At 42.3% G+C, this 15,133-nt stretch overlaps 1 protein-coding gene across 1 annotated transcript; it reads left to right on the forward strand.

Annotated features, from left to right (window-relative positions):
* The first annotated feature begins 2 nt into the window (after positions 1-2).
* On the forward strand, positions 3-14,860 carry TRMT1L (tRNA methyltransferase 1L). The gene is made up of 16 exons (XM_085068689.1): positions 3-190; positions 2,690-2,842; positions 3,681-3,743; positions 4,646-4,759; positions 5,722-5,786; positions 6,131-6,260; positions 7,673-7,796; positions 8,209-8,288; positions 8,548-8,791; positions 9,458-9,670; positions 10,454-10,644; positions 11,934-12,012; positions 12,696-12,862; positions 13,059-13,118; positions 13,477-13,603; positions 13,702-14,860. The coding sequence occupies exons 1-16, from the start codon at positions 64-66 to the stop codon at positions 14,015-14,017; spliced, it is 2,253 nt and encodes a 750-aa protein (XP_084924815.1). The 5' UTR covers positions 3-63; the 3' UTR covers positions 14,018-14,860.
* Positions 14,861-15,133: the final 273 nt, after the last annotated feature.

Genomic DNA, 15,133 nt, shown 5'->3' on the forward strand with positions numbered 1-15,133 from the left:
AAGTGCAGGCGGGGCGGGCCGAGCTGCAGCCCGTCAGCGTGCGGGCAGCGCCGCGCCGCGAACATGGCAGCGGCTGAGGCGGCCGAGGCCGAGCTAGCGCTACGGCAGCAGCAGCGAGAGGAGGAGGATGAGGAGGAGGAGAGGAACCACGGCCACGACCATGACGGCGGCGGCGAGGCGGTGGCGCTCAGTGAGGGCGGGCGGGGATCGGGCGGGCCGGGGGGAGCCGGGCCCGCCGTGCCTTGGCTGAGGGCGGGCGGGCGCCATGCGGAGCCCGGGCGGGTTTGAATGTACACCCCGGGCGGTTTTGAATTTACAGCCCGGAGCCGCTTCCCGCCTCCGTCCGCCCGCTCGGGGAGCTCTGGGAGGCGGAGGCTCCCGCTTCCCCCGGCGCCGTGCGGGGCCACACGTGTTCCCGCCGGGCCTCGAGCCGCTGCAGCCCGCGCTCCTGGCGCTTCTTTCTTCCCCAAACCTAACCATAATTTGTCTTTGGTGATCATTTATTATTCCGTGCGGTCCCGCGGGGAGCCTGGCGTGCGGCGCGGGCTCAGCCGCGCATCTTTCTTTGCCCGCGGTGCTGGAAACCAAAACGCGTTTGCGCCATGTGCTCAAGGACGACCCTGCTGGAGCAGGGAGGTTGGACCACCATGGTCCTTCCAACGTGACCCTCTCTGGGATTCGGTGAACTGGTTTTGCTGGATTTCCAGCCCCCCCCAAATGCTGCTGCAGCAGCGTTACGGTTCGAGTGAACTGGCTCTTTAAATTAATTCTTTTTTCGTTTAAGTATAATTTAGGCTCTCTTAAAGCGTTATTCGGTTTGTGCACAATGAGTGATTCCTGGTGGGCATTTAAAAAATCCTGAGGTCTTGCTTCGGTGGCAGCTTGCTTTTCTTCATCATTCAATGTGAAAGTTTATCTCTCTCCGTGTGCATCTGCGTATTAACTATATTTTTTTACGTATATGCGTATTTTCCTTTTCAACCGTTTTAAACCTCTCCACGTGCTCTGAAGATGCAGACGGTCCAGCTCTGCTGGATTTTTGTCACTGCAGTGCTCTCACTATGCATTTTTATAACTCTTTCTACTTTCCTCGCAGGTAATCAATAGCTGTGAGGGATTTCTTATGAAACACCCTTTTACTTACTCATTTTCTTTCTATTTTTATATTAACAAAGCATGTAAAAGCTGTCATCAGGACCCCTGCAACTTTTTAATGGAGCAGTAGGCTCCGTGCAAGTCTTTCTTAGGTGAGTTGTCAACTTGAAAACAGGTCAGTGAGGAACACAGCAATAATCTCTGAGTAGCAGTGCAGCTCCTGATATTTTTTTAAGGTAGGTAAAATAGTATTACTCCGTGCTTCTGTTTTTTTAAACAGTTTATTAAACTCCTGTCTTGAGGTATTCTTTCCATTTCTTCTTTCTGTTTTGTTTTCATAGTAACAGATATTTGTACCCAACAGAAGTAGCCCTGGGGAATCTGAAGAATTGCTCTCAGATCCTTCCAGCCTGTCTTAAGTTGTGGTCAGGAGTAGGTGGACAGGGAAAAAGACCAGTGAAGTCAGAGAGTCATGGAGTGGTTTGGTTGGGAAGGGACCTAAAGCCAATCCTGTTCCAGCCCCTGCCATGGGCAGGGACACCTTCCAGTATCCTAGGGTGCTCCATGCCTCATCCAGAGAGCAGCCGAACATTCCTGGATCTTTTGAAAATAACTGCAGACACAAACCAGTTTGTAGCTCTGTATTTTCTCCCTGTCGTGCATCCCAGTTTCTGGGTTGGGACAGGCAGTGATTGGTTGCCTTTTGTGCTCCCTCTGCACCTCCTGATCTTGGAAGCATCCATCCCATCCAGGCTGAAAAGCCTTGGTCTGCTCTTTTGCAGAGCAGTCGTTGCAAAGCAATGTTAGGGCTTTGTTATTTCTCCTCACCCTCGGTTGGAACTTCCCTAGTCCCACCTGTCCCTTGGAATCTTGCTGGGATCAGGGCAGTATCTATTGATACAGGTGGCTTTCTGAATCCTTTCACTGTGCTTCCTAATGTTCCTTTGTGAGGGGTGGGACCACAGCTTCTGAGGATTTCTACTTCTTCCTTCAGTTACTTTCCCCAGGTTTGCCTTGGGCACTTGGCTATACTCATCATTTCATCACCCCTTCTCTCAGCCTCTTTAAGTGCTTGAAATTCTTCACCAGGCCCATCTCAAACTGCCCCAGGAAGTCATTCATTTGCAGATGCTGATGGCACCAGCACTTACCTCAACACAGATTCTGCTGATAGCAAATTCCTTCCTTACTCCTTTCTTCCTTCAGATTGTTTGAGTCATAAACTGTTCTAAGCTACTGTTATCAAACTTTCTTAGCTGATTGTAAATTGTCAGGAGAATTTGAACCTCCTTGCATGCTTTGCCTTCCTTCGCTGCATCCTGCCAGTAAACAACGTGTAAATGTTATTTTGGTCACCTTAAACATCTGCTGTTGATGTGTGAGTAGTCCTTCAATCTGTGCAGGATGCTATTATTTTTCTACAGTGGTTTCTAAGGATAACTGGAGTGATAATTCATCTCATACTATTTCCCAACATAATTTATTTTCCTCCTTCACACTCACAGTCAGTACGAGATTGCTGGAAACAAATGAGCATGTTTGTATAGCACATTTATATCAACAACACTTGACTGGGCTTTTGTTGTGTTTTAAGATGGTGTGGCGGACTCTGACAAAGTGCAGAGCAACAATCTGGATGTGAAAATTCCCAAGGTAGAATTGGACGCTGAAGAGAAAGGAGCAGAGGAAGAACCCCCAAGGGAATCTGATAGCAACATTTTGGATGTATCATCTGATTACCCAAGAGGTTTGCTAACAAACCCTTAATATTTGTGTCATGTGCTGAGAAAAGGTGGAAAAAGTAGGGAGCAAAGGTAAAGGGACTGTGTGAAATACTATTTTAAAACTCATGCATCCCGAGCATGTGGATCAGTTGTTTTGTCTTGCATAAGAAAACCTGAAGATTGATCTTGTAAAAACATCATGAAGGTTGAACTCACTGCAGAATCTGTGTTACTGTAAAGTGTGCTGGAACCAATAAAGCAGATTTATTGAATAATGTAATTTTCTTGGTACTGGCAAATTCTAACCAATAAATTGAAAAATCAGGTGGTAGATGTAAAGGTTAAAGTATTTATTGAAAGAAAGAAAAAAAAAAAAGTAGAGTTTAATGTATCCTGGCTCTACAGTGAATAATTGTTCTTAAACTTGGCCCACTTTTAGTTGATATTTAGTTTTGCTAGACAGTTCATAGAATGTTTTTGCACTGCTTTTGTGCATGATTTGCATTCACTATTAGTGCTGAGCAGTAAAACCAGATGTAAAGGGAATATGACTTGATCTTTTCAGCTGTTTTTTTTTAAATGAAGGTCTTTCCAATTTGAGAAAGCTTGTGTGTCAATATTAAAAAGAAGTAGGAATATATGAAAATACACGGATGTTATTAAACAGCCATTCTGGGGATCATCTTTGCAGTCATTCCTGCTGCCATGGAAGTCAAAGGACAAAAGCAATTATTCCAATTGTTACTACAGTCATTTTTTAACAGTGCTAGATTTGAAATGATGCATATAAAAGTAGCAGTAAACTAAAAGCAGTTTTTAAACTAAACATTTAACTTATAAATATTTCTGGGTTTTTTTTAGACAAACACATTTCAATTCAGAGACACCTTGCTGATCTAGAGAAACTGGCTGACCTGAGAGAAGGTGAGTTTACCACAGCAGTGTCCCAGAACACAAATCTTCATGTTACAGGCGTTTATATTTTCCTTTAGTTTTTTTTTTTAGCACACTACATATGTTTATGATACTTAAAGACTAGGGGTTTGGTAAAAAAGAGCTTTATGACTTATTCTGCTAAATTCTGCCTGAGAGGTTGTTTGGCATTCAGCTAGTTTTTATTTAGGTTAGTACTTCAAGAGCTTCAACACCTTTGGTATGCAGCTTTGCCGTGCTTTTTGTGTCTCTCATGCATGATTTTCAAGAAGAAAAATAATATAGGATACACTGCCTTTTTTGCAGCCTAAAGAGATGCCAGCTGCTTGTTTTATTAAAAAGATCCAGGAGTTGGAATGACAGAGTCTTGTTCTAACCTCCTAATTAGTGGGCTTTTTGGTTAGTTTTTTTTTGGTTGGTTTTTTATTTTGGTTTTGTTTTGTTTTGGGTTTTGTTGTTGTTGGTTTTTGGGGTTTTTTTTGTTTGTGTGGGTTTTTTGGGGTTTTTTTTTTTTTGTTGTTGTTGTTGGATTTGTTGGTTGTTTTCTTTTTGAAACATTGCAAGTCTCTGCATGTCATCTGTAAAGTTTTGTTCCTCTTTAGAAGTTGCATTAGCCTCATGTTGCTGGAGTAAAAAATACTAGAAACCAAACCCCAAAGGTTGTAGAAGTTAATGATTTTTAAAGTTATATTAATTTTTGTCTATATTCTATGGAGCAGAAAGAGGCAACCCATAAATTTGAAGTTTGAGCGTGAAATAGAATGTTCCCTGGGGGGTTCATTTTTAACTCATGTTGATTTTACCTTCAGCCTTTTTTCTCTTGGCCTGCATTGCAGTTAACATGAGTGGTAACTGCATTTCATGTTTCTCATAGTTTTTAATTGTATTTTCAGATAAAAAGAAGCCATGCCCATTGTGTCCTGAGGAGAAGTTCAAAGCTTGCTATAGCCACAAACTGCACCGTCACCTGCAGAATTTGCACTGGAAGGTTTCTGTTGAATTTGAAGGTAATGGCAATTGGGTTTGATTGGTAAATACTAGGATAAATTGTGGGCATGTTCTGTTTTGTCTTTCAAAATTCCTCTTGACTTCAGCATATTGTTAGCAGCTCTGAATTAGAACCATATTTTGACAGAATGAATTTTGGGGTGGGGTGTAAAATGTAAATGTGAAAGAACTATATTCTTCTCCAGCCAAAATAGTTACAATTGTGCATTTTTTCTTTAGAAAAACAGCAATTGTTTCGCATGTCATTAAAATTAACATAAAATTTAAAATGTGTGTATAATGAAAACTACTTCAGTAAAAGTTTTAGTTCTATATTGATAATATTCAGATGTGGTCAATTTTGGTGCATAATAAAGATTCCATGGATTCAGTTAAAAATTTGACGTTTTTATGTACTATCAGTATTTAGTAGCTTTAATTGGTTTTAAATAAACTCTATGATATGCTTGTAAGATGCATTAAAATTCATACAGGAAGTTTAGGAAGGAAAAGAAAGTGAGCAGTGTGTATTTTTTTAAAAATCTATGTGTATGGGTTTGTGGGAAATCAAATGACTATTTAGAGGATGGACAAGATAAACTATAAATGTTCCACCTGGAGTAGCAGGTATCTCATTTTGATTTTCTTCAGCTGTGGAATATATGTTTTATAGGGGTCTTCACACAAGCCCTTTAGCCAGGTAACTTATTTTTGTGAAAGACTCACAAGTAATTTTGAACTGAAAGCTTTGCACAGCTTTGTAGGATGCTGAGAGACTTATTTGAATTAATTGTAGATTCTGTACATTTTAAAATTTAAAATGTATAATTAGCTGATAAATTTCCCTGTGCAGAGAGTGAATGTACCAGGTAGCTAGTGATGTTCTCTTAGTGTTGCCTTTTGAAATCTGAAGTGAGAGCATGTGGTGCAGGCCACAGCCATGCTGTTCATTTACTGTTCTGTGATGGGATTTGTTTTCCAGGGTACAGAATGTGCATCTGTCACTTACCCTGTCGGCCAGTAAAACCCAACCTTGTTGGAGACCAGGTACGAATGCTGAATCACAGAAATTTATGTTACTGTACGAAGTGGGAGAAGTGGGTGACTGAGGGGAACTTTTAAGATCTGCGTAGTCACCAAATACATCTAGCTCCTCTGTGTGGGATGCCAAAAGCTTGTTGGTCCAGGGTGTAGTTGTTTGATGGAACCCTTGGGGAGCTGTATGTGGTTGTATCTCTCTTGTTGTGGGAGCAGCTGCTCTGGCTGTAGATTCCAGATATTTTTGGTGCTCTAGAGTTAACAGACAGGTAACTTTTCATGTGCCTGTGTTCAGTTCTACTTTAATCATGTTTTATGTATTCTGAAACTATGTAAAAGACTCTCTTTTACAGACATTGTCAAAGATGGGAGCTCATTACCACTGCATCATCTGCTCAGCGACCATCATACGAAGAACTGACATGATAGGTCACATCAATCGTCACGTGAATAAAGGAGAGACTGAGTCAAGGTTTATCACAGGTGGGCTCTGACTGACAGGAAGCATTCAAGCTTTTTCTGTCTTGTACCACAGGCAGTAACTGTGATAAGGGGTGGGAGACACTGGAAAAATGCAGAAACAGAGTTAGCTTTTCTAATGAAAAATCTGCCCTTAATATTTCAGAACTTTTGTTTCCTCAGAGGTGTAGCAGAGTTGTGATTTAGTCATGCATTGGGCAGTTCCTCAGTTCTTATTGATAACTAACACTCTTCTCCCACTTAATTTAATGTTCTAAGTACCAGTTTCTCTGTCTCCAAAAGAAGCAGGGACATGGCATCCACAGGACAAAAAGTCTGGAGTAAATCTTTCTGCAGCTTAAAAATCTTTTGCTTTTTATGCAGACTGCACCAGTCTGGGTTCCCAAAACAAGACAATATTTTTTTTAGTCCTACAGAGTCATGGTAGAGATGTCAGTAATTCTTTGGTAAATTACAAGCCTATCTGACTTTCTCCAGAGTGACACATTAATTTCTAAACTTGCATAAACTAGGTTAAAAGCATTTTTAATAATTGGAATGCCAGTAGTTTAATGCCTGGGTATCAGTTTGCATGTCTGAAAAGTGATAGCAGTGCCATATTCCATATCTTTATAGAGTTTGTGCTGGGAAATACATTGATCTCTGTGTGCTTCCCTTCAGAGATGTGAGTAAATAATGGCCCGTTTAGCATTTTTTAACAAAATGCATGAGGTTGTTTTTCCTCACAGGGAGAGGAGAAATTCAGAGGTTTCATGGGTTGTAGGCAGTTGGCAGCTCTTGGGGCTTGGAACAGATACACCAGGTGTGTGTTTGAAAGCCCTGAGAGAGAGTCTGGCTGGGCACTGGAAAGTATCCACTTGATACAAATTTCTCGTGGTCATTCCCAGGTAAATTTTTGATTTGGGAATAATTACTCAGCGGAATGACAGCCCATGTTTACAGCTGTCAGATTGGAAAGCTTGGTTTGCCAGACAGTTTACACAGAGCTCAGGTGCTGGCATTGTCCATGTCCTTGTGCTGTTTATGCACATTTCATGGGGCTGTCTGATAACTTAGATTAGATCAAGGATTTTCAGGAATTTTCATAATTCGTTGATACACATTCAGGACTATGTTAACAGAGTTTTAATTAATTAGCAATGTGTAATGTTTAAACATGCGAAACAAATGTGCTAAGCTCATGTTTATGGGAAGAAAATGGTGGTAGACCGTGATCCTTATCTGCCACTTTTGGGATTAGAAAATAAATTGTTGCCTGCTTCCCCCCTCATCCTTGCTAAGTGATCTGTGCTAGTTGGATGGTAGCATAACCCAGACTTCTTGCTTTATGGGAACAGCTTTTCAATGTAATTTACCAACTGTGTTAATTCTAATTCGCACTGATTCTTTCCTTCCTCCTCAATTCCTTGTTTCAGCTCGTGCTCCCAAGTCGTCTTATGAGGTGGTGAAAGAGTCAGCCACAGATGTGCAGGTTCTTCCCAACCACTGCACACCCCAGAAAACAGATTCCTATTTTAATCCTAAAATGAAACTCAACAGGTGAGAGATCAGGGAGTGGGAGGATGCACCAGAGGGGTGGGGAGTTTGTAGTGAAAAACACATGTTTTGAAAACCAATCCTGCAAAACTTCTGTTTAGAGGGCAGAAGAAAGGAGTTTCTCATGAGAAAGCTCTTTGTGACAAATAATATGTATACCAAAGAACACTATATGTGAAATGCTGTCATTTCTGAAGCAATTAAGTATTTTGCTGTAATTAGTAAATCTTAAGAATATGCTGCTGTAGAATTCAACTTTTCAGCATAGCTGAAGTTTTTGATTTACAGTTCTCTGTAAAAGGTAAGAGTTTAGCTTAAATATTCTGCTGTTAAGTTAAAGGGAAATAATTAATGTAAAGGAAGGAAAATTGTTCTCTCAACTTACTGATTCTGGTCATTCTTTTTTATCTTTCAGGCAGCTGATATTCTGCGCACTGGCCGTGCTTGCTGGGGAACGCAAACCCATTGAATGTCTGGATGCTTTTGGTGCCACTGGTAAAGTCTGTTTCTTTAATATTTTGCTTAATATCCAATAGGAAGAAGCTGCAGAAATTCATAACTGCCATCACATTCTCAAAAATAATCTGAGGAACACAATTTTCTTCCTTAGGCAGAAGTCATGAGCTTCCATACGGAAAGCAGCTGTCAAAAGCGGTATTATTAAGGCTCTTTAAAAGGCTATAAATAATACTAAAGTTCACTGGTCTTCTTAAAATCAGTTGCCTTAATGTCCATGAATTCTGCTTTTCCTCAGGTATCATGGGATTGCAGTGGGCAAAGCACCTCAGAAGTTCTGTGAAAGTCACAATTAATGATTGTAATGAAAATTCTGTGACAATGATTAAGGAAAATTGTCATTTAAACAAAATGAAGGTGAAACTGAACATTAAGGAAGAAGACAGTGATGAAACTGTGGGAGATGAAGAAAATAGTGACACCATTGAGGTGACAAAAATGGATGCCAACGTTATCATGCATTTGAGATCATTTGATTTTATGTAAGTGTTGAATGTTTCTATAAATTGTCTCATTTGGTAATGACACATCCCACCCCACTTCCCAGTATATGATTGTTTGGAGAAGTTGGAATGATGAAAGAGTCAACCAGCAGTCACTTGAAATGTAATTTTGTTGTCCCAGAAATGGTGTGGGGACAGAACTTTAATCTTAAATGTTCTAGAAATGGCTGGAAAAATATTAGCCCTTCTGACATCAAGAATGGGCTGTAAATATACATGACAAGTTTAAGCCACACTTTTTAATAACTTCATTGTTTGTTTGCTGAAGGAAAATGTCAAATCAGTCTTTTTTTTTCCTTTATACTTCTGTTAGTTTAAAATGTATATGTTTGCCTGCTGTTCATTGCATCTCTTGTTTTTATCCATTTTGCAGCATACTAACTTTGAATTAAAGCAGGCTGATACTTCCAGGTTGGGTATATAGAGCCATATATTCAAACCCTATACAGGCATCAAAACAAGTGATGGGATTTTTTCATACTGTTATCGATTAACATCCAGATCTAAGCTGTGGTGGAAGTTTTAGTCCTCTTCTTTGTGTTTTAAATGTGACCATAGGTGGTGGTTATAAAACAGTGTTTTCCTCAGGGTAAAGCCAGACTCTGGAGCATTTACAGACATCAGTGGTACTTCCTTTCTTTTCAGCCATTTGGACCCCTTTGGAACTTCTGTGAATTACCTGGACTCTGCCTTTAGAAATGTGAGGAACCTTGGGATTGTGTCACTGACATCCACAGACATCAGCTCCCTGTATGCCAAGGCTCAGCACGTGGCCTTGCGGCACTATGGGTGCAATATTGTCAGAACAGAGTACTACAAGGAGCTGGCAGCCAGGACTGTTATTGCTTCTGTCACAAGGTACTGCTAAACCAGCTCCAATTATGCAAAAAAAAATCATTAAAAATAATTAGTGACTGGGCAAGGTGAAAATGCATCAGTGGAGTAGGGGGGTGGGATGGTAATGGGAAAAAAACCACACAGACTTGCAAACTCTTCTGTTTCTCTATCAATTGTGCCATTTTAGAGCTGCATAGGACTTCATAAATACAAATTAAACTGCTTGAATGGCTTCTAGCTAAACCTTTCAGCTACACTTGCTTCAGTGGAACCTGATGTTCACTTCAGACCCTCATACTTGAGGTTCAAAAGATGGATGTGATTACTGACTTGTGAAATTAGTTATTTGCATATGGATACCCTTAGTAAATCCAGTCTGTTAAATAAGTGAAGACATAAAACCTAATTGGAGAAAAAAGGTACAGGAAAGAGGGTGGGACAACTGCTGGGGAAAGATGGGGAGGAAATTAAATCCCAGAGGTCTTGAGAATGCCGGAGCAGAAATGCTGACCTGAACGTGTTTAGCTTTCCCTTGTCCTCTCCCTGCACATGTGATGGTGCAGGTGGTAGACAGTATTTCTAGCTGTGATAAAAAAAAGTAAAATCATATTTGCTTAGTCTACCAGGAAGGACACAAAATGAGGCACTTCAGAAAGAACACTTCCTCCTGATCTCTCCCATTTTCGGTACCTCTCTCTGGGAAGTGGATGAGCTCAAGAACTGTGCAGCAGGTTCAGGAGTCTGGCAATATTTGTCTTCTGAATTCAGTCCAATTTGGATTTTTTGTGTGTTTCTCCGTGCCAGAGCTGCAGCTCGCTGTAACAAAGGCATTGAAGTCCTGCTGGCAGTAGCTCTGGAACATTTTGTTTTGGTGGTGGTCAGAGTTTTACGGGGCCCAACCCCCGCGGATGATTCAGCAAAGAAGATCCGATACCTCATCCACTGCCAGTGGTGTGAAGAGAGGGTTTTCCAGAAAGAGGGCAATATGGTGGAAGGTAAATCTCTTTTCTTTTGCACTTGATCTGTTTTGTGCCTTATTTGTATTTACATCCCATTAGTAACAATTCCCTTGTCTGTAGCAATGAGTGGTTGGTGTGAGATGGAGGGGGCATTCCGTTTCATAGTCGAGGGTGAGATCAGTTGTCTACATGGATTTGCCTGTAAATCTCCTGGATTTGTGGCACAGATTGCTCAGGTTGTGCCTGTCCCATCCCAGGAAATATCCAAGGCCAGGCTGGAGACAGGACATGAAGCACCCTGGGATAGTGGAAGGTGTCCCTGCCCATGGCAGGGGTGGCACTGGATGAGCTTTAAGGTCCCCTCCCACCCAAACCATTCTGGGATTTATTTCTACACAGGACATCCTCCCAGCCAGCTGCAGCTTCTGGAGCTGCCAGGATGCCTGCTATGTCCATGGATCTACCTCTTCAGGAAAAGCCCTAGGAGTGGGGTAGCCTTTGATACTGCTGGGTTCCTCCAGACAGCAGCAGCTTTGATAGATTTGGTGTAAGATTGCTTTCCTGCCGTTCATTTCAGTTCCTTAGAATGCAGTGGACTGACCAGTCTGGCTTTCCCCTGCTGTTGCTCATGGGCTGTCCCCACATACAGGTTAGCAGAGACAGGATACAAAAAATTGCACTCCTGGAGATGGTGGTTTGAATGAATATAATCCTTGTTTCCAAGCTACATGCTCTTGGATAGCTCACTACCAACTAATAGTGTCTTTGTCCTGCCCAAAGTCAGGTGCATGAGCATGCCATGCGCCTGATATTAAAAATTTGTTTAAAAGTCAGGTAAAAGTTTTAAGGATGGGAATGAGTAACTGAGTACAGTGTTATGGTAGAGATCTTAATTAGTAAGTAATTGTTTGCCTAATGCCTTAATTGCACAGGGCTCAGCAGACTTGTAGGTGAACTGTGTTGGTGAACTGGCTGACGTCAGGTGAACTGGCTGACGTTTCAGAATTTTTAGCTGGTATTTACTTTTAACCTGGACAGGTGTTTATGTAAGGGTAGGAAGGCAAATAATTCCCTTGTTACTTGAAAGAAACATAGCAAGTTATGTTGTTTTGGGTTTTTTTCAATATTTTAACACTGATTAAGTCATCAGTCACTAAGTTCTCACCATGAGCTGCTTGACAGGAGGGAAAATGGTGTCACACTTCTACTGTTGCCCCTCCAAGTGCCTCACCGAAGTGAGCTCCCACTGCACCTCTCTGTCTCTGCAGTAACACAGGCATTGCTGGCTGTTTCCAAATAACTTAAATTCTGTTTTTCTGCTGCAGAAAACCCTTACCAGCAACTGCCCTGTGACTGCCACGGCAGCATGCCTGGGAAGACAGCCGTGCTTCTCGGTCCCCTCTGGTAAGTTCATATCACAGGACACATTTGGAGAGTCACTCTGGGTCCAGGAGCTCTGAAGCTCACCTGTTCATGCAATAACAATTTTTGTTTTAGCACTACAAACGGAGGTACAGCAATCAGGAAGAATTCAGAAAATCAAGCATGGATTTGAATCTAATCAGGGAATCAGTTTTTGCTTTTGTTCAAACCAGTTAATAAATAGTAACAAATGTTTTAAATTTCACATTCACTGCACTTACGGAACATATCCTGCACAGAAGAACCTGCCTCTGTGTCTTCTAGTTGCCAAATATTAAGCAACTCTCATTACTCAATACTTGTGGAGAATTTATTTAGTAAAACATGATGTGCTGATGGTAATAAATACTACACTGCTTGGTAATTCATACTTGTAGAAAGGAGAAGAAATATTTTTAAGTCTGTTAGCCATTTCAGATCAGTGTTAAAAATAGTTGACAATTGACAGTACCTTTCTTGTGGGGGTTGAATGACTTTTTCAACATCTTAGGACAGAAATAAAATTACTGTTCTTGAGATCTTGATTATTTTTTTTTCCTCAACAAGACAGATGCTACTGCAAAATCAATTCAGTGTAACATAATTGCTAATCAACTTGGAGAAGAGAATTTTGGAGCAGCTTTCACTAAGAAACCTTAACTTTTGTCTTCTCTTGCATTTGGTAGGTCAGGAGCTCTCTTTAACACTGGATTTCTCAGGAGGATGCTGCTGGAGGCCATGCAGTATGGCTTGGATGAAGCTCAGCCACTTCTGAAGACATTAGTCTGTGAAGCAGAGTGCACAACCCCAAAACATTTTTCTACCCACAGTCCTGGTGATGAGAACAAACAAGGTAAGAAACAGGGCAGCCTGTTTACAGAGAGGACTGGCTTTGCAGTGATTTTTACATATGCTGATCTCTGATAACTTATTTAACAGCAGTGTGTCCATAGAGTTGAATGCATTATTGAATAATTGAATAACTTGTGTAATTAAAGTATTTTGCCACTTTACAGTAGAATTAATTTTGCCTTCTAATTGTATTCTAGAAGAGTGTGGCGTGTATATTAAAACACCAAATACTTCTACAGAATCCTATCTGGTACATGGTAAGTGGAGCATTTTGGTGTAGCTTGTTTTTTTATTTAACAGTACTTGCAAGCACTCAGGAGTTTTTTTCCCACCCAATACTGATTTTATTTCATCTTTATCCAGAATCATATTTATTGGTAAAAGCAGAATGCCAAATACTCCTTGAAGGCCACTTCAATTTAGTTGTTACTACTGGAAATGGCCTGTTGATTAAATTCGGGCCAGATTTTACCTCTGCAGATACCAGCTTACAAAAGCAGGAACAGAGGTGAAGTTGCTGTGTGGCTTTGTTTTTGTCTGAGGCTTTGCTGACATTTTTTGGGGTCTCCCTGAAACCACATTCAGTGGTTTCTCTGGCATTTTTTTGTGGCGCAGGGAAGAGGAAAAGTGAGGAGGTGCTGCGCAGCACAGCAAAGCGGCAGCGGGCCGAGCACAGCGCCGAACACCCCCCGTTCTACTACAACATCCACCGACACAGCATCAAGGGGATGAACATGCCTAAGTAAGCGTGGGTTCACATTCCAGCCTGGGCTGACACACACAGCTTGTACTGAGTCTGTTTTAAATGCGTGCCTTTGGTTTTGCTGGGTTTCTCCCCAGGTTAAATAAGTTCCTGAGCTATCTGTCGGAGGCTGGGTACCGTGTGAGCCGAACCCACTTTGACCCCATGGGAGTTCGCACCAGTGCACCCCTGGCGCAGTTCAAGACTGTTCTTATGAAGTACAGCACTCCCACCTACGTGGGGGCACAGGCAGAAGGCCCTGTGCACCTCCCTGGGGAGATCCAGCTGGGAGAAGGGGTTCCAGCTGCTGCTGAGATCAAGGTGGAGGAGGCTGAGTTAGTGGAAGGTGATCAATCTGGAGTGGCTGCCGCCGTGTTCGCACAGTCCTACCCCACCCACTGTGAAGCTGATTAATGCAGACGGTTTGTTCATCAGGATCTTACAGACTTCCAGCACTCCCTGTTCCAATAAGCCACTCCTTCCTCCCAAGCTGGAGTTTTGACCGTTGGAGCTGCCTGTTGTACTTGAAAGGGACAGTTCACGTTTAGGTAGCAGAACTTAGCCCTGCTGCTGGCATGGCTGAGGTCACGGAGCTGGCAATGTGGGAAGGTATGGAGTTACCTGCTTTTATGCTCACCTCCCTTTTACACTGAGGCATGGAGGCTCCTTCCCAGTCTGTCCAAGCCTTGCTGCCAGCACAGCATCCAGGAGGGTGGACAGGGCCAAAAGTTTGCAGCATTTTGGAATATGAGATTAGTGTGAAACAGGACGTTCCTAAAATGCATCATTCCTAAAACCTGGCGAGTTACGATCCAGAGGGAGGGCATGTTAAGGTAAGAAAACAGCCCAGGATAAAATGCCCTCTGAGTTGAAGCCAGGCAGTCCTGCCTGGGTGCATCTGTAGCTCCAGGTTGCCCAGGAAACTGCATTCAGGTCTGTTTCCAGGCTTCTGGCTCCGGGCAGGACCTGATCCCAGGAGAACAGGAAGGAGCGGTGACACAGCTGCTACCGAAGTTCAGTTTGTATCCGAACCTTAGTTGAGTTATGTAGTCACTCTAGGTAATTGTTTGCTCAGAGCTTTCAGTAGTTGTGTGCTGCAGACAGGGATGAGGGGCCACGGTGGACGTTCAGGTGAAGTTTGGCAGTGAGTTGTCAATACCAATTCTGAGTTAACATCTTTTCTGTGAACGAGCAAAGCTGCCGGGTGTTGGCAGTCAGTTCTGGTTTCCATAAATACATGGCAGCGTTCCAGCCAAATGAGCTTGCCTTTGTCCTTTCTTTGCCCCACACTTGGTTCTGGTATCTCTGTATTCCCCCTGAACAGCTGTCACCCTTGTGCACGTTTCTCACAGGTGTGTTCAGCCCTGCCTCCAGCCTTAGGTTTATCTAAGAGCAGAGTAGGAGGGGTTGTTATCCTTACCCATCTCTCTCCCAGTAAAAGTAACATCACTGGTACACTCCTGATTATGCAAACCTTTCTGTATGCCTGTCAGGCCAGAGGTTGCTGCCTCTTCCACCCTCTCCAATTCT

The sequence above is a fragment of the Lichenostomus cassidix genome, chromosome 8 (assembly GCF_008360975.1).
Source record: "Lichenostomus cassidix isolate B80296 chromosome 8, HeHo_3.0, whole genome shotgun sequence".
Lineage (NCBI taxonomy): Eukaryota > Metazoa > Chordata > Aves > Passeriformes > Meliphagidae > Lichenostomus > Lichenostomus cassidix.